Source organism: Trichomycterus rosablanca, chromosome 18 (assembly GCF_030014385.1).
Source record: "Trichomycterus rosablanca isolate fTriRos1 chromosome 18, fTriRos1.hap1, whole genome shotgun sequence".
In the NCBI taxonomy this organism is placed as follows: Eukaryota; Metazoa; Chordata; class Actinopteri; order Siluriformes; family Trichomycteridae; genus Trichomycterus; species Trichomycterus rosablanca.
Genome location: NC_086005.1, coordinates 2615622 through 2643128, shown reverse-complemented (window position 1 = coordinate 2643128; position 27507 = coordinate 2615622). Strand labels below are relative to the sequence as shown.

Genomic DNA, 27507 nt, shown 5'->3' with positions numbered 1-27507 from the left:
CCGGGCCCCTCCGGCTCAGTCCCGAGTCTATCCCAGCGTTTACGTTTACACCTGCCCTTGAAACGTGTAGGTGTGAGTGGTGGTGCATTGTGGGAAGTGCAGTTCACGTCCACTCGCTGTTCCTGCGTACGGTCGAGGTACGGCTGCTTCTTCACCGACTTGGAGGGGAACCTTCTGACTCGGGTACGTCTCAGTTTTGTTTGATTTGTGTAAGACTGTTATGAGTTGAGGGTTTTGTAACAGGATGATGGAAGTTCTTTTTGTATCTAATTCTTAATTAAAATACTGCTGGATTTGTGTGTTTATCCAGATGCTACAGATGTTTTTAGTCTTAGTTTTTACATGAGTGTGTGTAAAGCAGGTGGTTTCCCAGTGGTAGCGTGTGTGTGTGTGTGTGTGTTCGTGTGTGTGTGTGTTCGTGTGTGTGTGTTCGTGTGTGTGTTCGTGTGTGTGTGTGTGTGTGTGTGTGTTCGTGTGTGTGTTCGTGTGTTCGTGTGTGTGTGTGTGTGTGTTCGTGTTCGTGTGTGTGTGTGTCCGTGTGTGTGTTCGTGTGTGTGTGTGTGTGTGTGTTCGTGTGTGTGTGTGTGTGTTCCTACCACAGCAATGTCACTGTGATCACTGACCTGTTCCAAGCTGAAATCTTAATGGTGTTACTGGTTAACTTTAATTACAGATTATTATTAAAATTCACTCTCGTGGCTTGTTTTTTTACTTTGTACTAATATAGAAACTCTAAAGTATTTCTAACATTATCCAAACCTATCAGGTTTTAACCGGTAATTATATTTTTAACCTTTTAAAAATACTTTTAATTAAAACTAAAATAATTCTAATTATTTCTCTGAACATTTCACAAATGTTTTTAAAAGCATTAGTTAAACTCCCTGTTTTATGTCTGCATTGATTAGAATAATGGTTTTTTTTGTTTTTAATAATACTTTTTATAATTATTTGTATTATTTGCACCATTATTCCAGCTTTGTTTATAAAGTCATTTAATTCCTATGTTTTTTAACTTCAGATTTTATAAAAGATGGTTTAACAATAAAATATTTATTTATTTGGGCAAAAAATTACATTTTTGTGATGTAATTACAATATAATAATAATATTTACAGTATAATAATAATAATAACTATAAATATGATATAATAATAATAATATAATTACAATATAATAATAATAATATTAATGATGATGCTTATAATAATAATTATTATTACAGTATAATAATAATGATGATGCTGATAATAATAATATAATTACAAAATAATAATAATAATAAAATTACAATATAATAATAATAATATAATTACTATATAATAACAATATAATTACAATATAATAATTATAATTGCTTTTTGTTAGCAAACTTAAATACTGTGTAAGATTCTATATAATGTAAAAATACCCTCACATAAGGTCATTTATAAATGTAGCCCTATAACCTACCCACCCCACACAGAGAGAACTGTAATGTACTGCGTTCAGTCTGCATTAAACAGGACGTGGTTCATCCTGCATGTGAATCACACTACACCAGATTCTGTTTAATAATCACTTTAATTGTTTTATTTCTCTCCGGTTTATACCTGATCTTTCATACAGATTTATTTCTGTGTCTGACAGATTAGATAAAGCTACGTTACGAGTTCAGGTCTTAAGTTCAGGGTTTGAACTATAACGTCTTATCACTTCTGTTACTCAAACCCAGCTTTAATGGCACGACAAATATGGACGTTCACATTACTGAAGCTTAGTTACATACTTAAGAAAAATAATTAAAGAAAATAATAGCTATATATATATATATATATATATATATATATATATATATATATATATAAGAAAAGTATATAGAAACAGTGGAAGTAGTAACAACAATAAAGAAATATTAACTGTGACAGTAATAATATTAAATGTAAGTATTAATATTTTTTTTATTTAATCTATTTAATTAAGAATAAGGAACTAAAAAATAAAAGCTAAGAAGCATTTGAGTTATTTATTATTATTATTTTATTTTTGATGATCTTTTAATGCAGTTTACCCCCTTTTTCTCCCAGTTTAGTGTAGCCAATCCGCCGCTGGGTACCAAGGAGGGTGTATATTCATCTGACACACACTTTCTTTAATGTGTGTGCAGTACACCTATCCCGTCTTATTCATCACTTTTATATTGTGGTTATAAGCGGTGATGGTGGGAGGAGTAATCGGGCGTGTCTGAGAGACCGAGAGACGCTTATAGTCCGAATTTAGCTCCATCTGATTTCCACCTTTTTGGACGCTCTAAGAAGCTTTAAGGGGAAGAAGATTTTCATGTGATGATGATGATGATGTGAAAGCAGCGGTTGTTTTTGAAATTCTTAATAATTAGAGTAAAAAAAGTGCAGAAACGCTGAATGGCTAAAAACTAACAGAATTAACGTTATCGAGAGACGTACTGAAAGTCCTGACTTTAACCCAAAAGAGCAGCATGGGTCCTGGGGGCCTGGGTTCAGTTCTTTTCCCCTGTCATGGTTGATTGTCTTCAAAGACTCTGGTCTTCCTTCCACCTTCTAAAAACATGCAGAAGACAGAACAGTGCCCTGGTTATAATGTTCTTAATTTTTACAGAAAACAAGCTGAGACGTGGACTTATTTGACCACATCAGGAACACTGCAAAAAATGTGGAGTAAGATTTACTTTAAACTTAGGACAGTTTTTCCACGTACAAACTGCTAGTAAATTTAACAGACCATATATTCAAGTAAAAGTTACTCACAATTCTATCTGGATTTTACTAGAAATTCTTCAGTAAAAGTACTTTTGCTACACACTGCTTCAAGTATATTTTAATAGCTGTATCTTAGTAAATTTTACTTAAACATTGCAGCACTAAAAGCATTAAAACATGGCTTATAAAATGCTATATTATATATTATTTATTATTAAAATGGTATATATTATTAAAATGCTATATTATAAAATGCCAAATAATTTTACATTATTCAATTCAACATCAATGATTACCATATACAAAAACCACTATGACAGACAACATTTTTTTATTTGTTTTGCTCAATGAATGGAAATGCATTTTCACTTACAGTTCAGTGGACAAAATATCTTTAAAACAGCAAGTTTTCTAAAGTCTCACTCGCTACACAAAAGTAAAAACTGTAAATGGAAAACAAACTACAAAAGTGTCACAGTGTAAGGACAAAATAAATGATAGCAATCTTTCAAACATTTTTCTGAAAACTTGCAGTAAAAAATTAAAATAGATGCAAGTAAAAGTGCAAGAGAAACTCTCGCTCCAGGTGTAGTTCTCCTCCTGAACTCATCTTTCACCTAAGAAAGTTAAAAAAAAATAACATTATAAGTTAGTCATTATGAAGTTTATGAAGAGCTCAGAATGTTATGTTACATATTATAATTCAATTTTACTTCCTCAAGGTTTGCTCACAGGTCGCCTAATAATGCACATTTGTATTTGAAAGACCCGGGGCTAAAGCCTCAGACAGATTTATTTTTAAGTAGCAAAACAGGCTTTCATAATCATGAGACAAAAGAACTATTTTAGAACCAACATTTTAAGCCCACGTGCATTAAACGGAACAAGTTATCACGATTAATATAACTACATAATATTAATTCTGCCATGCTAACAGACGCTAATTTGGAGTCAATAGTGTAGAAAGTTAAACAACTTTTTAAATATTTATAATATTAACTGGCACGGTAATATAATTTCTTTAAAAATTACAACTTACCATAAAACAGTCCACTTTGGCCAAAGCATGTCCTCAACAACCGAAAAACTTTGTGGTGAGAAGACTTGAGAAGATTCTAAAATCAGCAGCTCGTTTTGCACTGTGTGTGAAACATGTCCGAACTTGCCAGGCAATGCGCATGCGTGGAACATAAAGTAATATTTACTAGAACTTTTCAGTTTTGCTTTGCTTCAATCCAAGAAATAAAAAACATAGTTAATTTTACTTGGTATTTAGAATAAAATTTACGAATGTATTTGATGACAAATAGTTACAAAGAAACACCAAGTAACACACTGAATTATATGTGAAATTCTTAAGTAGCAAGACTGTACTAGAATATTCTTGTAGAAAGTACTTTAAAAATCTTCACTCTATTTACTAAGTCAAAAAATCATTTTTGCAGTGCATATGAGATGAACTTGCACTACACAGACTGAGATTTCTCTGGATTTCCTGAATCTTTTCACAATGTTATGCATGGTAGATGGTGGAGGACCCTAATTATTTGCAGTTTTGTATTGAGAAATTGTATTGAGAGTATTGGCAATTCTCTCATGAAGTTCAGCACAAACTGGTGAACCACGACCCATCATTGCTTGTACAGACTGATCCTTTGGTGGATCCTGCTTTTATACCCAGTCATCCTCCTTATACCCAAGCGACATTCACCTGCTCATGGTGAAACATTTCAAACCATTTTAACTTAAATATTCTATAAACTTTGCCCTGTCCCAACTCTTTTTTGAGTATGTTGCAGGCATCAAACTGTAAAACATTATATTTACAAGGTCGATGACGTTGGTTAGTAAAACAACATTGGAATTTTTTTTAAATATATGTATTAAATATATAAATATAACCCTTTTCCTTTCATCTTTTTATGAAGATTAATGGTGAGATTTGATGGTTTGCAGATTCATAAAGGCTTAATATTTTCATAATCAGTAAAGACGGGTGTGTAGAGAGTAAAACAGAGAGACGAGTTAAACGTAGGTACATAATCAGACTGATAAGAGACGCAGCTATAAAACACTGGCTGTGTTTCCTGGTTCCTCTGTGGTTTATTATTAACCACACAGAGACTGAAAACACACTCAGAATGTACCGCTCATCACACACACACACACACACACACACACACACACACACACACACACACACACACACACACACACACACACACACACACACACACACACACACACACACACACACATATGCTTAGAAACATTATTATCAAAAGTGCATATATAAATACCTCCTTGTTTCTACACTCACTGTCCATTTTATCAGCTCCACTTACCACTTAGCACTTTGTAGTTCTACAATTACTGACTGTAGTCCATTTGTTTCTCTGCATGCTTTGTTAGCTCCTTTCATCATGCTGTTCTTCAATGGTCAGGACCCCCACAGGACCACCACAGAGCAGGTATCATTTAGGTGGTGGATCATTCTCAGCACTGCAGTGACACTGACATGGTGGTGGTGTGTTAGTGTGTGTTGTGCTGGTATGAGTGGATCAGACACAGCAGCGCCGCTGGAGTTTTAAAACACCTCACTGTCACTGCTGGACTGAGAATAGTCCACCAATCAAAAATATCCAGCCAACAGCGCCCCGTGGGCAGCGTCCTGTGACCACTGATGAAGGTCTAGAAGATGACCGACTCAAACAGCAGCAATAGATGAGCGATCGTCTCTGACTTTACATCTACAAGGTGGACCAACTAGGTAGGAGTGTCTAATAGAGTGGACAGTGAGTGGACACGGTGTTTAAAAACTCCAGCAGTGCTGCTGTGTCTGATCCACTCATACCAGCACAACACACACTAACACACCAGCACCATGTCAGTGTCACTGCAGTGCTGAGAATGATCCACCACCTAAATAATACCTGCTCTGTGGGGGTCCTGTGGGGCAGCATGAAAGGGGGCTCAAAAAGTATGCAGAGAAACAGATGGACTACAGTCAGTAATTGTAGAACTACAAAGTGCTTCTATATGGTAAGTGGAGCTGATAAAATGGACAGTGAGTGTAGAAACAAGGAGGTGGTTTTAATGTTATAGCTGATTGGTGTATTTATCTCTGTTCTTGTCTCTCTTGTTGTGGTCAGCATGATCCTGGGTGATACCGGGTGTGTAGGGTGAACGATGGGCTCTGTGCTGACGGCGATCGGCGTGAACAAGAAGAAAGTCAAAGTACAGGGTACGTCATCCAGAGCTAGCTAAAGCTACAATAAGAAGGGGGGCAATGGCTATGATTAAATGATGTCAATACACAATGTGGACAAAAGTATTTGGACATGTGACCATGAGCTTGTTGGACGTCCCATGTCAAAAACAAACTATAATAAATAGAGTGACGTCTATGTGATCTTTTCAGCTAGAACAACAGCAAGACTTTGATTGAAGTATGTCTGTGGGAATTTGTGCCATTCAGTCAGCATTTGCATTTGTATGGCTGGGCATGTACGGTGTTCCAGTTCATTCCAAACCTGATCAGGGCTTTAAAGAAAAAAACAAGCATGTTTTTTTAGAGCTCGCTTCATGCCCAAAGGAACAGTCATGAAGGACCTTCCCTAAACTGTTGCTGCAACTTTGGAGGCTTAAAATTCCTTTTATATAAATTATTTATTAAACCTGTTAGTAACTGATGTTGCTGAAACACATGGATTCAATCATTTAAAGGGGCATCCCAATACTTTTGTCCATATAGTGTGTGCAGGAACCTTAGAGAACGTAAAGTAAACTAAATAATGATAATTAATAATAAAATAATGAATCATTTCCTTAGTTTTAATTGATTATTTATTATGTTTTGTGTTTGGGTTGAAGAGGAGAGACACTTACGAGCGAATGACCGAGAGTTTAATCTGTCCTTCCGCTATGCTGTGAGTATAAATGATATTAAAGTTTAATAACGTTTAATTATCGTAATATTTTAACATGTCTTATTTCCTCCCTGTAGAACAACGCCATCAAGACCTCGAAGTACAACGTCTTCACCTTCCTGCCGCTCAACCTGTTCGAACAGTTCCAGCGACTGGCTAACGCTTACTTCGTCTTCCTGCTCATCCTGCAGGTGAATAAATGAGCTCCACACACCATATTCATTCATTCACTGTCTGTTTTACCAGCGCTTTATCCTGGTCAGGGTCACGGTGGGTCTGATTGAATGGGCAAAAAGCAAGACACACACACACACACCTGCCTGCATGTCGTTGGACTTATGGGAAGAAACCAGAGCACCTGTAGGAAAGCCACAAGGGCACAAGGAGAACATGCAAACTCCACACAGTACACAGGGAATCAAACCCAAGCCCTTCTTGCTGTTAGATGACAGCACTACCCGCTGTGCCACCGTGCAGCCCTGTTATTATTTACTTAACTAAAACTAACTACTATATAAAATATATATATATATTTTAAAATGAAAAACAGACAGTTCTAACAAAGCAGACAAATAATGAATGAATTAATAAAAAATATAATAAAATATTTTTGTGATGTCATGTTTAAGCAGTTTTATTTAAGAATCATTTTAGATTTAAAACACAAACACTAATTATATTTTATAACATTTTAAGATTTTAAATACAAATACAGATTTTATTTTAGAATTTTTTTTTATTTAAAACAAATTGTATTTAATAATATTTTAAGATTTTAAACACAAACAGATTTTATTTTAGAATCTTTTTAAGATTTAAAATACAAAAACAGATTTTAATGTATAATCTTTTTACATTTAAAACACAAAAATAGGTTTTATTTTATAATCTTTTTAAATTTAAATCACAAAAACAGATTTTATTTTTAAGATTTAAAATACAAAAACAGATTTTAATTTATTATCTTTTTAAATTTAAAACACAAAAATAGGTTTTAATGTATAATCTTTTTAAATTTAAAATGTAAACATTTAAATCTGGTTTAGCTCAGATTTGACTGCGTGCTGAGTGATTTTGTACCCTGTGCTCTGTAGTTGATTCCGGCGATCTCGTCTCTGTCCTGGTTCACCACGGTGGTTCCTCTGCTCCTGGTGCTCTGCATAACTCTCGCCAAAGACGGTTCAGACGACATCGTGAGTGATGATCACCTCACTGTTACTCCTCTGTTAGAACTGGGTTCAGTCTCAGTTTTACTGCTTTTGTTCAGATCGATCACATGATTTAGGATCGGCCTTCCCTAAATTCTTGATGTCTGTGTTTGTAGAACAGACACAGAAATGACCGACAGGTGAATAACAGGAAGGTGGACGTGCTGATTGATGGACAGTGAGTCTCTGATCTCATTACATACAGAAACTAATAAAAGTGAATAAAGTAAAAGTAAAGACTTAATAGTAAATGGAACGAGTTTTACATAGAAGTAAAGCTTTTGTCTGATCTTCTTTGATCTTGTCTGATTTTCTCTGATCTGTGATCTCGTCTGATCTTGTCTAATCTTTTCTGATCTTCTTTGAACTTGTCTGATCGTCTCTGACCTTGTCTGGTCTTGTCTAATCTTATGTGATCTTGTTTAATCCCCTTTAATCTTCTTTAATATTGTTTAATCTTCTTTGATCTTGTCTGAGCTTGTCTTGTCTAATCTCCTCTGATCTTTGATCTCATCTGATCTTGTCTGATCTTTTCTGATCTTGTGAAATGTTCTGATCATTGATCTTGTCTGATTTCCTCTGAACTAGTCTGGCCTCATCTTATCTTCTCTGGTCTTGTCTGATCTTTTCTAATCTTCTTTGATCTTGTTTGATTATGTCTAAACTTCTCTGATCTTATCTAATCTTCTTTGATCTTGACTGATCTTCTCTGATCTCGGATCCTCCCTGATCATCTTCAGTCTTGTCTGATCTTGTCTGGTCTTCTCTGATCTTTTTTGATCTCATCCGATCTTCTTTGATCTCGTCCGATCTTGTAAACTGGAGCTGTGTGTGATTTTTTTTTAAATTCAGGTTGAGGACGGAGAAATGGATGAACGTTCAAGTGGGCGACATCATCAAGCTGGAGAATAACCAGTTTGTCACGGTGAAGATGATCACACACATCAGCAACACTCACCCCCTCGTACACACACACACCCTCGTACACACACACACCCCCCCGTACACACACACACACCCTCGTACACACACACACACACACACACACCCTCGTACACACACACACACACACACCCTCGTACACACACACACACCCCCGTACACACACACACACCCTCGTACACACACACACACACACACACCCTCGTACACACACACACCCTCGTACACATACAGTGACTGTCCAAAAAGAAAACGATGAAGTCATGAATTACCCCAAAACCTACATTATTTCATTTCATATTTACATCATATGGCTGAATGTAAATAATTTATTTTAGCAAATCAATGTTGTACATGTAAGTATGGGTTAGAAATGGGCGTGGCTAAAACAGCTAAATACGTATTTTTGGAGGGGCGTCCAAATACTTCTGTCCATATAGTTTGATTAACGTTACTGTTGCTCATGTGCAGGCTGATCTACTGTTACTGTCCAGCAGTGAACCGCTCAACCTCATCTACATAGAGACCGCAGAGCTGGACGGGTCAGGCAACATTCACTCATTCACTCACTCATACACTCACTCACTCACTCACTCACTTACTCATTCAATCACTCACTCACTTACTCACTCATTCATTCATTCACTCACTCACTTACTCACTCATTCACTCACTCACTCACTCATTCATTCACTTACTCATTTACTCACTCACTCACTCACTCATTCAATCACTCACTCACTCACTCACTCACTCACTCATTCATTCACTCACTCACTCACTCATTCAATCACTCACTCACTCACTCACTCACTCATTCATTCATTCACTCACTCACTTAGTCGCTCACTCATTCATTCACTCACTCACTCACTCACCCACTCATTCATTAATTCACTTACTCACTTACTCACTCATTCATTCACTCACTTACTCACTCACTCAATCACTCACTCATTCATTCACTCACTCACTCACTCACTTACTCACTCACTCATTCATTCACTTACTCATTTACTCACTCACTCACTCACTCACTCATTCATTCACTCACTCACTCACTCACTTACTCACTCACTCATTCATTCACTTACTCACTCACTCACTCATTCACTCACTCACTCACTCACTCATTCATTCACTTACTCATTTACTCACTCATTTATACACTCACTCACTCACTCATTCACTCACTTACTCACTCACTCATTCATTCACTTACTCATTTACTCACTCATTCATACACTCACTCACTCGCTCATTCACTCATTCATTTGCTTACTCATTTATTCACTCATTCACTCATTTACTCACTCATTCATTCACTCACTCACTCACTCATTCATTCACTCACTCACTCACTCACTCACCCACTCATTCATTCATTCACTTACTCACTTACTCACTCACTCATTCATTCATTCACTCACTCACTCACTCACTCATTCATTCACTTACTCACTTACTCACTCACTCATTCACTCACTTACTCACTCACTCAATCACTCACTCACTCATTCATTCACTCACTCACTCACTTACTCACTCACTCATTCATTCATTCACTCACTCACTCACTCACTCACTCATTCATTCACTTACTCACTCACTCACTCATTCACTCACTCACTCACTCACTCACTTATTCATTCACTTACTCATTTACTCACTCATTTATACACTCACTCACTCACTCACTCACTCACTCATTCACTCACTTACTCACTCACTCACTCACTCATTCATTCACTTACTCATTTACTTACTCATTCATACACAGACTCGCTCACTCACTCATTCATTTGCTTACTCATTTATTCACTCACTCACTCATTCACTCACTCGCTCATTTACTCACTCACTCATTCATTCACTCACTCACTCACTCACTCATTCATTCACTTACTCACTCACTCATTCATTCACTTACTCATTTACTCACTCGCTCACTCATTCACTCACTCATTCATTCACTTACTCATTTACTCACTCACTCACTCACTCATACACTCACTCACTCATTCTCTCAGTCACTCACTCATTCACTCTCACTCATTCTCTCAGTCACTCACTCATTCACTTACTCATTCACTCACACACTCATTCATTCACTCAGTCACACATTCACTCACTCACTCACTCACTCACTTATTTACTCACTCACTCATTTGCTCATTCATTCACTCACTCACTGACTTATTAATTTATTCACTCACTCATTTCCTCACTCGCTCACTCATTCACTCACTCATTCATTCACTTATTCACTCACTCATTCATTCACTTACTCATTTACTCACTCACTCACTCATACACTCACTCACTCACTCATTCACTCACTCATTCATTCACTTACTCATTTACTCACTCACTCACTCACTCACTCATTCACTCACTTACTCACTCACTCCTTCATTCACTTACTCATTTACTCACTCATTCATACACTCACTCACTCACTCACTCATTCATTCACTTACTCACTCACTCACTCATTAATTCACTTACTCATTTACTCACTCATTCATACACTCACTCACTCGCTCACTCACTCATTCATTCGCTTACTCATTTATTCACTCACTCACTCATTCACTCACTCGCTCATTTACTCACTCACTCGCTCACTCATTCTCTCAGTCACTCAGTCACTCACTCATTCACTCACTCACTCATTCTCTCAGTCACTCACTCATTCACTCTCACTCATTCTCTCAGTCACTCACTCATTCACTTACTCATTCACTCACACACTCATTCATTCACTCAGTCACACATTCACTCACTCACTCACTCACTTATTTACTCACTCACTCATTTGCTCATTCATTCACTCACTCACTGACTTATTAATTTATTCACTCACTCATTTCCTCACTCGCTCACTCATACACTCACTTACTTAGTTACGCATTCACTTACTCATCTACACATTTACTCACTCACTCACTCACTCAGTCACTTACTCACAAAATCACTTACACAATCACTCACTCACTCATTCACTCACTTACTCAGTTACGCATTCACTTACTCATCTACACATTTACTCACTCACTCACTCACTTATTCACTCACTTATTCATTTATTTACTCACTCACACACCCAATTACTCACTCGCTTGCTCACTTACAAATTTATTCACTCACTCATTCATTTACTCACTCAACCTCTCACTCACTCATTCACTCACTTGCTCATTCACTCACTGACTCACTCTGTCACTCACTTACTAACTCACTCACTCCTAATTTACTCATTCACTCACTCTCTCTCTCTCTCTCAGTGAGACTAATCTGAAGGTGAAACAGGCTCTGACAGTAACGGGTGATTTGGGTGGAGACATTAATAAACTGGCAGCTTTTAATGGTGAGTAACAGTGATGCTGTTGTTGGTGTTGGTGTTGTTTTGGTAGCTGGCAGTTTTAAAGATGAAATGAGTTCATATTTGTTTATGTGTGTGTGTGTGTGTGTGTGTGTGTGTGTGCAGGCGAGGTGCACTGTGAGGCTCCCAACAACCGTCTGGATAAGTTTACAGGGACGCTGGCGGTGCGAGGGCAAACGTACGCTCTGGATAACGAGAGGATCCTGCTGCGAGGATGTACGCTGCGGAACACCGACTGGTGCTTTGGCCTCGTCCTGTTTGGAGGTACTACAGTCAGTAGTTGTATACCTGACCATATTCTTGGTGGGTCTGATCAAAGATCAAAGATAAAAGAATTCTTACATTATGTGACCAAAAGTATGTGGACACCCTATCATGAGCTTGCTGGACCATGGGAGTTGATAAAAAGTTAGACTCTTTTTGCAGATATAAAAGCCTCCACTTTTTGAGCAAGGCTTCCCACGAGAATTTGAAATGTGTCTGTGAGAATTTGTGCCCAGTCAGTCGAAAAAGCATTTGTGAGGTCAGTCACCGGTCTGGCTAGCAATCGACCTTTTAGCTCATCCCAAAGGTGTCTGGTGACAGTAGGACAGCGGTGACCCCCTGTGTTAAAATAATAATAATAAATTCTGGGACCCCTTTGACTCGGGTTATGCTGAAATCCTTGCGCTTTCAGCGAGGATGACAAAATATATTGTGTTCTTGATCATGTGAATGTAATAAATGTGTTTGGTGATCCCACCAGGTCCGGATACCAAGCTGATGCAGAATTCTGGGAAGTCGGTATTCAAGCGTACGAGTATCGATCACCTGATGAACTTGCTGGTGATTATCGTAAGTGATTCTTCTTAACTCTGTGATATTATAGCTCTCCTGCGGTGTGTGTGTGTGTGTGTGTGTGTGTGTGTTTTGATGGTCCGTTCTTCTGACCCTCAGATCTTCGGCTTGCTCCTGTGCATGTGCACGGCTCTGGCCATCGGGAACTCGGTCTGGGAGCATCAGGAGGGCGAGCCGTTCATCGCCTTCCTACCTCGGCAGGACGGTGCCGACGCCAACCTCTCCAGCTTCCTGTCCTTCTGGTCCTACGTCATCATTCTCAACACGGTGGTGCCCATCTCGCTCTACGTCAGGTATGGCTCTACTGGTTCTGCTCCAGTTTGGAGTTAATGATCACGTTCTGAATTGGTTCTACATGCTGGAAATGAAATAAGAATATTGATTCAGGAACACAGTACCTACAATATAGGGCCGAAAGTATGTGGATACCCCTCTTGAATATAGATTTAGGCAGGGCAGTGGTAGCTCAGTGGTTAAGAGCTACCACTGGTAATCAGAAGCTTTAACAGTTCAGCAGGAGCTAATTTAGATCTAGTTTTGACTGGCAGGTAAAATTTGTGGTGGACGATTCTCCATGCATGTTCTCTGCCCAGCTGGAGAGAGGCTAAGAGAGATAATATCTTGTATATACATGGGATCTTACCCTCTCCAGCGTGGAGTACTAGTGAAAGACTTGGTTAATACTGACCAGGCTTGGTGAGTTCATGAGTGACGTTTCTGCCGTCGCAGTGTGGAGATCCTCCGGCTGGGGAACAGCTACTTTATAGACTGGGACAGAAAGATGTACCACGCCAAGAGTGACACTCCGGCTCAGGCCAGAACCACCACGCTGAATGAAGAGCTGGGTCAGATCAAATACATCTTCTCCGACAAGACGGGAACCCTAACGCAGAACATCATGACCTTCAACAGGTGCTCCATCAACAGCAAGTCATACGGTAAGAGCTCTTGTTGATACTCTCGCTGATAATGCTATGCTAACATGGCTAAATATAACCAAAGTTAATAGATGATGATACACATTAGCTCTCATTTTCTTGAGTGATTCACACTATATGGTTCAAATGTTTTTCTTTGGATGTTTTTGTTCAGGTGAAGTTGTTGACTTTTCTGGGCAGAGGGTTGAAATAACCGAGGTTAGTAACCAAACAAAATGAATTCTATCGATTAAAAGTGATTGCATTAGATTGTACATGTTACATTGAGTGCTATTGTCCTGCATCTTTTTGTCTGTCTGATGTGCAGAAAACAGACAAGGTGGACTTCTCGTGGAACCTGTTGGCAGATCCGAAGTTCTCCTTCCACGATCATGCTCTGGTGGAAGCAGTGAAGCTCGGAAATCCAGAAGCTCAGGCTTTTTTCCGTCTGCTGGCGCTGTGCCACACTGTCATGCCAGAGGAGAAGACCGAGGGTGAGCGAGCGTCGTCTAGATCAGCGTTTCTCACCTACACCTTTTTTTTAACAAGCAACACGAGAGAGAAGAATGGAAGGAGCTGACCCCTCTCTGCAGCCAACCATCACAAAGCAAATGATTATGTAATGACACATTGTGATGTAGGTGTGATCCATGAACCATCCACAATCAGCTCATCAGATGGACAAAAAAGCTAAAATTGTATCCAAGGGGAAGCTGCAAAATGAAAACTTGATGACCCCCAATAATTTTAGAATTGCATTTTGTAGAACGTGACTTTGAAGAGAGCATCTACGTATGTCTATAGAATACAACTGTACAAAATGTACTGTAAAAAAACTGTACATATCGTCGCTGTCCGATGAAAAACACGGATCTCCAAAAACCCAACTTTTCAGGAAAAGGAAAAAACTTTTCCCCCGACAGTAACGATGCAAACAAACCACAGATGGTGACATTTAGATACAATACGGTACATTTACCACTGCACATAACTCATCTAAGGTAAGTTAGCTGGCTAAAGTTAGATGGCTAAGGTTAGCTGGCTAGTCAATATGCAAGCTAATGTTAAAGTAAACATGTATTAAGAACCACTCATATGAACGCGAGCTCACACACGATTGTGACAAATAATAGCAAATTTTAGAAACCAAAGTGCTTTATTTAAATAGAAGCAGAAGTTTAATTCTTACTTTGAAGGCTCGAACTACCCGGACGCAGCAAACGAGTTTCGCCTCTTTCAACTCAAACGTAGCTTTATTTATTGGCGAAATATGGGCATTCGTATCGCCAAAGCTTAGTTACATATTAAGGAAATACAATTACAAAATAAAGTACAAATAAAAATAAAGAAAACAACAAAAAAAACTGTACCGAGGGGAAGGAGGAGATACGCGCTTTTGATGGACAGGTCTAGCAGCCAATGGAGATACTCGGTAAAGAGATTGTGTGATTTTTCATCTTTTCATTGGTCATTTTGATATTCGCTGCTATGGACAGACAGAGATTTATACCCACAATCAACACATTTAAAAAAGTGAAAACCGCTAAAAGTGGAGATACGTGTTTTTCATCGGACAGCGACGATATACAAAAAAAGTGTCCACATATTTTTGGCCATAAGTTTTTTTTTTTTCCATTAATTAATTGTACATTTACAATTACCCAGTTTGCATTTCCACCTGACTGAGGGCTGTAACTAACACCCCCCCCCCCCCCCCCCCCCCACGACACGTGTGCAGTACCGACTGCTTCTTTCAGGTTCATATGGAGATCAGTATTGCGCACAGACCGTCACACATTCTCCATTATTCCCCGTCTCTGTGCAGCACCATCGATCAGACAGCAGAGGTTGTAACTGCAGCAGTTATGAGGAATAACAATTCGTCCATCTAGGCGCCTGACCGGTCGTTAGCAGAGCTGAGATTTGAACTCACAAAGTTAGATGATTAGGTGTGGTGATGGTGTGGTGATGGTGTGGTAACACTCTGTCTCTCTGCAGGTGAGCTGTTCTACCAGGCTCAGTCTCCGGATGAGGGAGCTCTGGTCACCGCGGCGCGAAACTTGGGCTACGTGTTTCGTTCCCGAACCCCGGAGACCATCTCTGTGGTCGAGATGGGGGTCCACACCACCTACGAGCTGCTGGCCGTACTGGACTTCAACAACGTCCGCAAGAGGATGTCGGTCATCGGTAGGTCTGCCTTGCTGCCTACTACCTACCTGATCAGCTGCCTCAGTAGAGAGGGTTCTAATAACACATGGAGCTCATGAGGCAGATTATTTAGACGCTCTACTTATTACGTCAGCACAGTTTTAGCTTACTAAGCTAACACAGCTAGCCTCAGGACGTTCAACCTGCTAGCACGCCAGCTATCGTCTCCCTCCGTGTACCGAAAATGCTTAAACTGTCCCTGACGAGCCTGAATTTACAAATAAACGACACTTGTGCACCTTTATACACATTAAACATCAATGAGAATTTATTCACATTTGAAAAGAACTCCGTTGGTTGCTCCGCATTATATTCGTCCACCGTGTTTGTTGTTTTTTGTGAGAAAAGTCGTGCCGCACTGAATGCTGGGATTGCCTTCAGTGCTGAGGAGGCGTCGGACGCTCCCTCGTCATTCAGTCAGATCATCACTCAGAATTAAGGCGCCTCAGTAGGAGCATTTTATTGTATTTAAGAATTTAGACACACCCTCTTCTCGGGAGTGTAGGATGATGTAAAATGCGTCTGTGTAGAGAGATCACCAGGTTTTCGTGTGTGTGTGTGTGTGTGTGTGTGTGTGTGTGTTTGTAGTGAGGAGTCCCGAGGGCCGACTGACTCTGTACTGTAAGGGTGCCGACACCATCGTCTACGAGAGGCTCCATCCGTCCTGCTCCAAACTTATGGAGGCCACAACCCAACACCTCAACGTGAGTCCCTGCTGAGTGTGTGTGTGTGTGTGTGTGTGTGTGTGTGCAGCTTCAACAAACAAAATCCCTCATGTGTAAGTAAATACAACGGAAGTCAAAAGTTTACATACACCTGTAAGATATACATATGTCATGGCAGTCCTCACTCACTCAGTCTCTTTCTTAACCGCTTATCCAATTAGGGTCGTGGTGGGGGGTGCTGGAGCCTATCCCAGCTTTTCAATGGGCGCAAGGCACACAGTAACACCTTGGACGGGGCGCCAGTCCATCGCAGGGCAGACACACACACACACCCATTCACCTATAGGGCAATTCAGTGTCTCCAATTAACCGGACTGCATGTTTTTGGACTGTGGGAGGAAACCGGAGCTCCCGGAGGAAACCCACGCACACACGGGGAGCACAGAAAGGATCCGGACCGCCGGCCTGGGGATCGAACCCAGGACCTCCTTGCTCTGAGGCGACAGTGCACAGTGGTGCAGGGGGTAGCACTGTTGTCTACCGGCAAGAAGGGCATGGGTTCGACTCCTCGGACAGACACCCATGGTCCTTTCTGTGTGGAGTGGGTTTCTTGAATCTACAACCTTATGATTGCTAGTCAAGTACCTTAACCGCTGAGCTACCACTGCCTATAGTCAAATGTGTGTATTTATGACCCAGCTGTGTGTGTGTGTGTGTGTGTGTGTGTGTGTGTGTGTGTGTGTGTGTGTGTGTGTGTGTGTGTGTGTGTGTGTATGTGTGTGTGTGTGTAGGAATTCGCCGGTGAAGGTTTGCGCACTCTAGTTTTAGCCTATAAGGACCTGAATGAATCTGACTTTGCGTTATGGAGAAAGCGCCACCATGAGGCCAGCACTGCCATGGACGATCGTGAGGAGAAACTGGACGCCATCTACGAGGAGATCGAGAAGGACCTCATGGTGAATTATCTACAATTCCTTACATTTACACTGATCAGCCATAACATTAAAACCACCTCCTTGTTTCTACACTCACTGTCCATGTTATCAGCTCCACTTACCATATAGAAGCACTTTGTAGTTCTACAATTACTGACTGTAGTCCATCTGTTTCTCTACATACCTTTTCAGCCAGCTTTCATCCTGTTCTTCAATGATCAGGACCCCCACAGGACCACCACAGATCAGATATTATTTGGGTGTTGGATCATTCTCAGCACTGCAGTGACACTGACATGGTGGTGGTGTGTTAGTGTGTGCTGTGCTGGAAGGAGTGTAACACCCGGTATAACCTTTACATCTACAAGGTGGACCAACAAGGTAGGAGCGTCTAATAGAGTGGACATTGAGTGGACACGGTGTTTAAAAACTCCAGCAGCGCTGCTGTGTCTGATCCACTCATACCAGCACAACACACACTAACACACCACCACCATGTCAGTGTCACCGCAGTGCTGAGAATGATCCACCACCTAAATAATACCTGCTCTGTGGGGGTCCTGACCATTGAAGAACAGACATGGATCGATGAGTCTGGATCCTTGACCTCAACCTTAGCACCATCCAAACTACAACTGTGGGGTGCACATACTTTTGGTTATATAGTGTGCCAACCTTTAATATCTCTCCCTTAAATGCACATGTTTAAAAGCAATGCCACTATGCTTTTAAACTCAGTGTGTGTGTGTGTGTGTGTGTGTGTGTGTGTGTGTGTAGCTGATCGGGGCGACAGCAGTGGAGGATAAGTTGCAGGACGGCGTACCTCAGACCATCGAGCAGCTCTCCAAGGCTGATATAAAGATCTGGGTGTTAACAGGAGACAAACAGGGTCAGACTCAGTGTTAGCATGCATGCTAACGTTGCTAAGCTAAATCTCAGTTAGCGATAGTGAACGTGAGAAAATTTCCTGCTGTAAATGCATAATGTCTGTGGTATTTTTTATTTCAAACAGAGACGGCGGAAAACATCGGATATTCGTGTAACATGTTACGTGAGGAAATGACCGAGGTGTTCGTCATAGCGGCTAATACGCCAGAGGAAGTGAGAAAGGAACTGATGTAAGTTCTAAACTCTCAATTATCCGATCATATTTCACCTCTACTGCTGCGGACCTCCACCCCGACCGAGGAGATCCGTGTGTAACACACGCCCCCTCCGACACATGTGCAGTACCGACCGCTTCTTTTCACCTGCACCAGCCGGGTTCATATAGAGATCTGTATTGCGCATGAAGAGTCATGCACTGCTCTCCATTATTCCCCGTCTCTGTGCAGTGCCATCAATCAACCAGCAGAGGTCATGATTGCAGCAGTTATGAGGAATCCCTACAGCCAATCATTGTCTGTGTAGGCGCCCGGCCGGTCCTTAGCAGAGCTGAGATTCGAACTTGCAAGCTGGAGATGTCAGCACTGGTGTCAGTACCACTGCGCCACCCGAGCTTTTATCCAAATATGATTGGTGGGGGGGCAGTTTACATAAAGCATAGCGTAACAATTTAGTCGTCTCCAATTATCCAATCGTATTTCGCCTATACTGCTGCTAACCTCCACTTCTGACTAAGGAGGGCCATAACTAACATTTCTAACACACGCCCCCTCAGACACATGTGCAGTACCGACCGCTTCTTTTCACCTGCACCAGCCGGGTTCATATGGAGATCCGAGAGTCATGAACCGATCTCCATTATCCCCAGTGTCTGTGCAGCACTATCAATCAGCCAGCAGAGGTCATGATTGCAGCAGTTATGAGGAATCCCTACTGCCCTCCTTCTCTCAGTCTAGCCAATCATCGTATGTGTAGGCAAAGAGATTCGAACTAGTAAGCTTGAGTGTCAGTGCTGCCACTTAAATTTACAGCATTGATCAGATGCTTTCATCCAAAGTGGTCAATGTGGCAATATTATGGGGGTGGTGGTTTACATAAAGCATAGCGGGACTCTCGGTTCATGATATGGCTCTGTGTGTGTGAACTGCTGCTGGCTGGTGAAAAAGAATCCCCATGTGGTAGTATAAACAGCACATAAATGACTATGTATAACTTAATCATTAGAATTTAAATGGTATTTGAACCTAGCAATTGTTCTGGGACTGCTCAAAAATGTGTCCAAATTAATATAATACAATAATAATAACCCTTAAAAACAGCACTTGTTAAACCTGTTTTGTGTTGGTCCCCTTTTTTGCTGCCCCATACACAACAATCTGTGCTGCTCTGTGTATTCTGACACCTTTCTATCAGAACCAGTATTAATCTCTTCAGCAGTTTGAGCTACAGTAGCTCGTCTGTTGGATCGGACCACACGTGTATCAATGAGCCTTGGCCGCCCATGACCCTGTCGCCGGTTTACCACTCTTCCTGATAGATACTGACCACTGCAGACCGGGAACACCCCACAAGAGCTGCAGTTTTGGAGATGCTCTGACCCAGTCGTCTAGTCATCACAATTTGGCCCTCATCAAACTCGCTCAGATCCTCACGCTCGCACATTTTTCCTGCTTCTAACATCAACTTTGAGGATAAAATGTTCACTTGCTGCCTAATATATCCCCCCCCACTAACAGGTGCCGTGATGATCATCAGTGATATTCACTTATGCCTGGTCGATGTAAATTATACACTATTCTTACATAATTTCTTGTGAAACGTTCAGAAACGCGAGGAAAAAGATGTCGCCGAGTTCAGCGGACGAGCCGCCGTACCAGCAGAGCAAGTTCCTGAGTAAGAAGTCTCCGGTGGTTCTGGATGAGAAGGTAGACGGAGAGTACGGCTTGGTGATAAACGGGCACAGCCTGGTGAGAACGACATACATTTTCACTTTTTTTGTATTAGTTATACATTGTATGATCAAAAGTATGTGGACACCTGATGTTCCATTTAAAAAAAACAAGCGGGATTAAAACAGAGTGACGTCTGTGTGATCTTTTTGGCTAGAACAACAGGCGCTCTTCTGAGGTGGCTTCTTTGGGTGCTTTGTCTAAGTATGTATGTGGGAATTTGTGCCCATTCATTCAGAATAGCTTTTGTATGGCTGGACACTGATGTTGATGTTCCGGTTCATTCCAGAGCTGTTGAGTGGAGCTGAGGTCATGGATGCTGGAACAAGAAAAGGACCTTCCCCAAACTGTTAGAGCAAAGTTAGAAGCATCTAATTTACTTTATATAATTGATTTATTACACCCGTTAGCAATTGTTGTGACTGAAACACATGAATTCACTAGTTATAAGGGGCGTCCCAATATTTTTGTCCATATTATTATGGCCAAAACAGTTTAGCGAAGACCCTCTCTGTTGAAGCATGGCTGCCTTGTTTGGTATAGTGTGGAGAAACTACAAAACTCTGACCTCAACCACTTTAATCACCACTGGGATGAATCGGAATGTAGACTGTGAGCTTGGGCTTTTTATCCATCATTGTTTACAAATGGTCTTTGACTAAAAGGGCACAAATTCCCACAGGGATGTCCAAGGTTTTGAAATGGGGCAGTTGTAGCCTAGTGGTTAAGGTACTGGTCCAGTAATCAATAGGTTGCTGGTTCAAGCCCCACCACTGCTTGCTATATTGTATACTGTCACAACTGTAAGTCACTTTGGATAAATGCGTCTGCTAAATGACAAAATTGGTCGTGGTCAGGTGTCCACATACTTTCGACCCTATAGTCTAGCCCCAGTATAATCCAGGCTAATGTCGTTACGAGGTAAGAAAGCTTGTATGTATTAGATCAGCATGACGTTTGGTTGCGTCTCCTCTCAGGCGTACGGTCTGCAGAAGGACCTGCAGGTGGAGCTGTTGCGGACGGCCTGCATGTGTCAGGCGGTCATCTGCTGCAGGGTCACTCCGCTGCAGAAAGCTCAGGTGGTGGAGCTGGTCAAAAAACACAAGAACGCCATCACGCTGGCCATCGGGGACGGAGCCAATGACGTCAGCATGATTAAAGGTGGGCGGAGCAGGAAAAAACTGTTCTAATGTTTCGTTTGGCGTACTGCGTCGTCTGACCGTGTTCTCTTTGTTGTTCTGTCCTGTAGCGGCTCACATCGGCGTCGGGATCAGCGGGCAGGAGGGCATGCAGGCCGTCCTCTCCAGCGATTTCTCCTTCGCTCAGTTTCGGTATCTGCAGCGCCTCCTGCTGGTGCACGGCCGCTGGTCCTACCTGCGCATGTGCAAGTTTCTGCGCTATTTCTTTTACAAAAACTTCAGCTTCACCTTTGTGCACTTCTGGTACGCCTTCTTCTGCGGCTTCTCTGCTCAGGTCAGTGTTCGTCCAGCCGTCCGTCCATCCATCCATCCATACATCCATCCATCCATCCATCCATCCATCCATCCATACATCCATCTAGCCATCCATTTATCTATTCATCCACCATATTTACATCCATCATCCATCTATACATCCATCATCCGTCAATCCATCCATCCATCCATATATACATCCACCATCCATCTATAATATAATATCCATCCATCCATCTATACATCCACCATCCATCCATCTATACATCCACCATCCGTCCATCTATACATTCATCCACTCATCTATCCATCCATCCATCTATACATCCATCTATAATATAATATCCATCCATCTATACATCCATCTATAATATAATATCCATCCATCTAAACATCCATCTATAATATAATATCCATCCATCTATACATCCATCTATAATATAATATCCATCCATCTATACATCCATCTATAATATAATATCCATCCATCTATACATCCATCTATAATATAATATCCATCCATCTATACATCCATCTATAATATAATATCCATCCATCTATTCATCCATCTATAATATAATATCCATCCATCCATCTATACATCCACCATCTATTTATACATCCACAATCCGTCCATCTATACATTCATCCACTCATCTATCCATCCATCCATCTATTCATCCATCTATTCATCCATCTATAATATAATATCCATCCATCTATACATCCACCATCCATCATTCATCCATCCGTCCGTCCATTCATCCATCTATACATCCATCTATAATATAATATCCATCCATCTATATATCCACCATCCATCCATCCATCCATCATCCGTCCATCTATACATCCATCACTTTATTAATATTGTGTTTGTGTTTGGTTGTTGAACAGACGGTGTATGACGAGTGGTTTATTACGCTCTATAACCTGGTGTACACCGCACTACCGGTCATCGGCCTCAGTCTCTTCGATCAGGTTGGTTCCTCCTGCGCTCGCTTTATAGATGTGATCTGATCTGTCTGTAATCATGAGTAACCTGTAACTTACCTCTGCTGTCATGAATAACCTTAAAATCCTAATAAATAATAATAATAAACAAACATCTGTACTGATGTGCTGTTGTTCATGTGCACCCTACAGGACGTGAACGACCGCTGGAGCGTCCAGTATCCTCAGCTCTACGCGCCCGGGCAGCAGAATCGGTACTTCAGCAAGACGGCGTTCTTTAAGATTCTACTGCACAGCTGCTACAGCTCGCTCGTCCTCTTCTTCCTGCCGTACCTCGCCATGCACGACACGGTGCGCGACGACGGCAAGGACATCGCCGACTACCAGTCCTTCGCCCTGCTCGCTCAGACCTGCTTACTGTTCGCCGTCAACGTTCAGGTATTTAATCCGGCATTAAACATCTCACACGCGTACTGATGCGCTGATGCTGTATATAAGGTGCTGTATAAATACACTTTATTATTTATTATTAAAAATAGAATTAATATTATTACTGGAACTACAGAGGTCAGACTTCACAACAACAACAAACCAAAGTAACACAGTAATTCAAAAGTTGAGACCAATTGAGGATTATTCCCACAGACATACTACTATTAAGGCTGGTGAGAAGTCTTCTAAGAAGAACGACTGTTGTTTTAGCTGAAAAAAATCACGTCAGGCAAGCTCATGGTCAGGTGTCCAAACACTTTTGGCCATATAGTACAATTATTACTAAATACAATTTGACCAATTGAGGGTCGGGACCTTGTTCAGGGGCAATGGTGGGTCTTGAAGCAGCAACCTTCTGATTTCTGAAGCACTACCCTAACCGAAGATCACGTCCGGCAAGCTCGTGGTCAGGTGTCGAAATACTTTTGGCCATATAGTGTGTATGTTCTTTGAATCTAACACACGCCCCCTCTGAAATGGGTGAATTAGCCAACTGCTGTTCGGGTTCATATGGAGATCCGTATGGCGCACAGAGAGTCACACTCTCTCCACTATCTTCTGTCTCTGTGCAGTGCCATCAGTCAGCCAGCAGGGGTCATAATTGCAGCAGTAATAAGAAATCCCTCCATCAGACGAGCCCATTATGGTCCCTGTAGGCGCCCGGATGTTTGACTCACACAGCCATGACTTTACAGACTTTTCCCTACAGCACTCGGTTTGTGTGTACAAGTCGTGTTTGATTGAAGTGATGAACAGTAAACACTGTGTGTGTGTGTGTGTGTGTGTGTCGTAGCTGGGTCTGGACACGGCGTACTGGACGGCGGTGAATCAGTTCTTCCTGTGGGGGAGTCTGGCGGCGTATTTCGCCGTTACCTTCACCATGTACAGTAACGGCATGTTCCTCATCTTCACCTCCTCCTTCCCCTTCATCGGTGAGTCTCGCCCCTCTCAACTCGCCTGTCTGTCAGTCCGTGTCTGTCTGTAGGTGTGAACAAGTCATGAACTATTATCAGATCACATGACTGTGTGTGTGTGTGTGTGTGTGTGTGTGTGTGTGTGTGTGTGTGTGTGTTTTAGGCACTGCAAGAAACTCCCTGAATCAGCCTAACGTTTGGCTCACCATTTTCCTCACCACCATCCTCTGTGGGTTGCCAGTTCTCGCCCTCCGGTTCCTGCTCATGCAGCTCCGCCCCACCGTCAACGACAAGGTGAGTGAGAATCTGAAATACTCAATGGACAAAAGTATTGGGACGCCAGGGGAACAGTCATGCTGGAACATGCTGAGAAAGGGCCTTCCCTAAACTATTACTGCAATGTTGTAAGAATGTGATTTGCTTTATATAATTGATTTATTACAGCAGTTAGTGACTGTTGTGGCTGAAATGCATAAATTAAGTAATTAAACGGAGCTTTTGACCACATAATGTATATTAAAAAAGTCGTCTGAAAATGTTTACGTCTGTCTGTCTGTTGCTTTTTCTGTCTGTCTGTCTGTCTGTCTGTCTGTCTGTCTGTCTGTCTGTCTGTCTGTCTGTTGCTCTTTCTGTCTGTATGTGTCTGTCTGTCTTTTTCTTTCTGTCTGTGTGTCTGTCTGTGTGTCTGTCTTTCTGTCTGTCTGTCTGTCTGTCTTTTTCTTCCTGTCTGTCTGTCTTTCTGTCTGTTGCTTTTCTGTCTGTATGTCTGTCTGTTTGTCTTTTTCTTTCTTTCTTTCTTTCTGTCTGTCTGGCTGGCTGGCTGGCTGTCTTTCTGTCTGTCTGTCTGTCTGTCTTTCTGTCTGTCTGTCTTTTTCTTTCTTTCTCTCTGTCTGTCTGTCTGTCTGTCTGTTGCTCTTTTTTATGTCTGTTTGTCCATCCTTTTCTCCTTTCTGTCTGTCTTTCTGTCTGTCTGTCTGTCTGTCTGTCTTTTCATTCTGTCTGTCTGTGTGTTTGTCTGTTTGTCTGTCTTTCTTTCTGTCTGTCTTTTTGTCTGTCTGTCTGTCACTATTTCTGTCTGCCTGTCTTTCTTCCTTCCTTTTTGTATGTCTTTCTTTCTGTCTGTCTGTCCCTGTCATTTTCTTTCTTTCTCTCTGTGTGTCTTTTGGTCTGTGTGTCTTTCTGTCTTTCTGTCTGTTTTTCTGTCTGTCTGCCTATCTGTCTTTCTTTCTTTCTGTCTGTATTTCTGTTTTTCTATTTTTTATTCTGTTTGTCTGTTTGTCTTTCTTTTTTTATTTCTTTCTATCTGTTTCTCTGTCTGTCTGTCTGTCTGTCTGTCTATGTTTGTGTTTTTTCTGTCTTTCTGTCTCTTATTATTTATTTATGTATTAATTTATTTATCCTCAGGTGCGCTATAAAGTCCGACAGGCCAAAGCCGTCCTCCCGCCACCTCCTCGCCGGTTCCCACGGCGACGCATGAGCACCCGTCGATCTGGTTATGCCTTTTCTCACGCTCGCGGTTACGGTGACCTCGTTACCTCGGGAGGTTTCTTACGCCGCCCTGTTAAGAGCCGCCCGGTGCTGTTTCCTTTGGCGGAGTCACCCGTAGCTGAGAGTTCGCCACAGATCTACCGCAACATCAGCGACGGCCCACGGTCCTCCTAACACACCTACTGCATCATCACCGAGGGCCCACGGTCCTCCTAACACACCTACTGCGTCATCACCGAGGGCCCACGGTCCTCCTAACACACCTACTGCATCATCACCGAGGGCCCACGGTCCTCCTAACACACCTACTGCGTCATCACCGAGGGCCCACGGTCCTCCTAACACACCTACTGCGTCATCACCGAGGGCCCACGGTCCTCCTAACACACCTACTGCATCATCACCAAGGGCCCACGGTCCTCCTAACACACCTACTGCATCATCACCGAGGACCCACGGTCCTCCTAACACACCTACTGCATCATCACCGAGGGCCCACGGTCCTCCTAACACACATCAGACTGTAGTAACAAACGGCGCACCCCTAGGGAACTCACAGAGACACGGGGAGAACATGCAAACTCCACACAGAAAGGACCCAGACCACTCCACCTGGGAATAGAAGCCAGGACCTTCTCGCTGTGAGGCGGCAGTGCTACCCACCGAGCCACCGATGCTGTCTGAAATCAAATGAAAGTGAAAGTCACTGCATGATATGATGTACATTATAAATAATAGTATAAATAATTGCAGTTGATAAAATGCTTTTACTGATGCGCCTGTAAAAAGCTTTAAAACGTGAGCGAGTGTTTCAAGGCCGTGAATTTAATTCTGAGTGTTCAATGTGTTTAATCAAACAGAATTGTGTGAGTAGAAAGCTACAGAAAGCTACAGAATGAATTTTTTTGATCTATGTATGAAAAGTAATATGAATTCATGCATCAATTTTTTTTAATAGTGAATTAATAAACAGTTTTAAGTTATATTTGTAAGTTTGTCATTTTTTAATCATGCAATAATGTCGATGTTCATTTGACTGTATCTCTGAATGCTGAGTTTTGTACACGGATCATTTCTTAATAAATGATGCTATGATTGCTACATTTATCCTAAATAATGTAAAACTGGTTTGTAGTTCACACACTTTGAACAAACCTAAGATTCCCCACAAGAGCAGCTTTTAGTTTGGTGTATTTTGTTAATGTCACTCGTACAGGTTTAAATAAATACAGGATTAACCCTTAACACTGATTTCTATTCATCGGTGGCTCATTATGGCTTAATGAGGATCGATATTTCAGTCTGGTGGCTTTTAGATTCCTACAATTAAATCAAGAGTTTTCACAGAATTAAAAAAAACACAAGCCATGAATGTTGCTTGTGGACACCTTTTACCCTGTTCTTCAATGGTCAGGACCCCCACAGGACCACCACAGAGCAGGTATTATTTAGGTGGTGGATCATTCTCAGCACTGCAGTGACACTGACATGGTGGTGGTGTGTTAGTGTGTGTTGTGCTGGTATGAGTGGATCAGACACAGCAGCGCTGCTGGAGTTTTTAAACACCTCACTGTCACTGCTGGACTGAGAATAGTCCACCAACCGAAAACATCCAGCCGACAGCGCCC

The 27507-nt window shown here is 41.4% G+C and overlaps 1 protein-coding gene across 1 annotated transcript; it reads left to right on the top strand.

The window, feature by feature from the left end:
- Nucleotides 1-106: 106 nt before the first annotated feature.
- Nucleotides 107-26862, top strand: atp8b5b (ATPase phospholipid transporting 8B5b). The gene is made up of 28 exons (XM_063013658.1): nucleotides 107-183; nucleotides 5870-5961; nucleotides 6591-6646; nucleotides 6724-6837; nucleotides 7741-7839; nucleotides 7971-8032; nucleotides 8707-8779; nucleotides 9268-9338; nucleotides 12084-12166; nucleotides 12287-12445; nucleotides 12927-13015; nucleotides 13118-13311; nucleotides 13748-13956; nucleotides 14111-14154; nucleotides 14264-14429; nucleotides 15934-16122; nucleotides 16732-16847; nucleotides 17600-17764; nucleotides 18521-18632; nucleotides 18756-18861; nucleotides 20454-20595; nucleotides 21555-21738; nucleotides 21827-22050; nucleotides 22929-23012; nucleotides 23178-23423; nucleotides 24271-24409; nucleotides 24555-24685; nucleotides 25796-26862. The coding sequence occupies exons 2-28, from the start codon at nucleotides 5907-5909 to the stop codon at nucleotides 26051-26053; spliced, it is 3570 nt and encodes a 1189-aa protein (XP_062869728.1). The 5' UTR covers nucleotides 107-183; nucleotides 5870-5906; the 3' UTR covers nucleotides 26054-26862.
- Nucleotides 26863-27507: the final 645 nt, after the last annotated feature.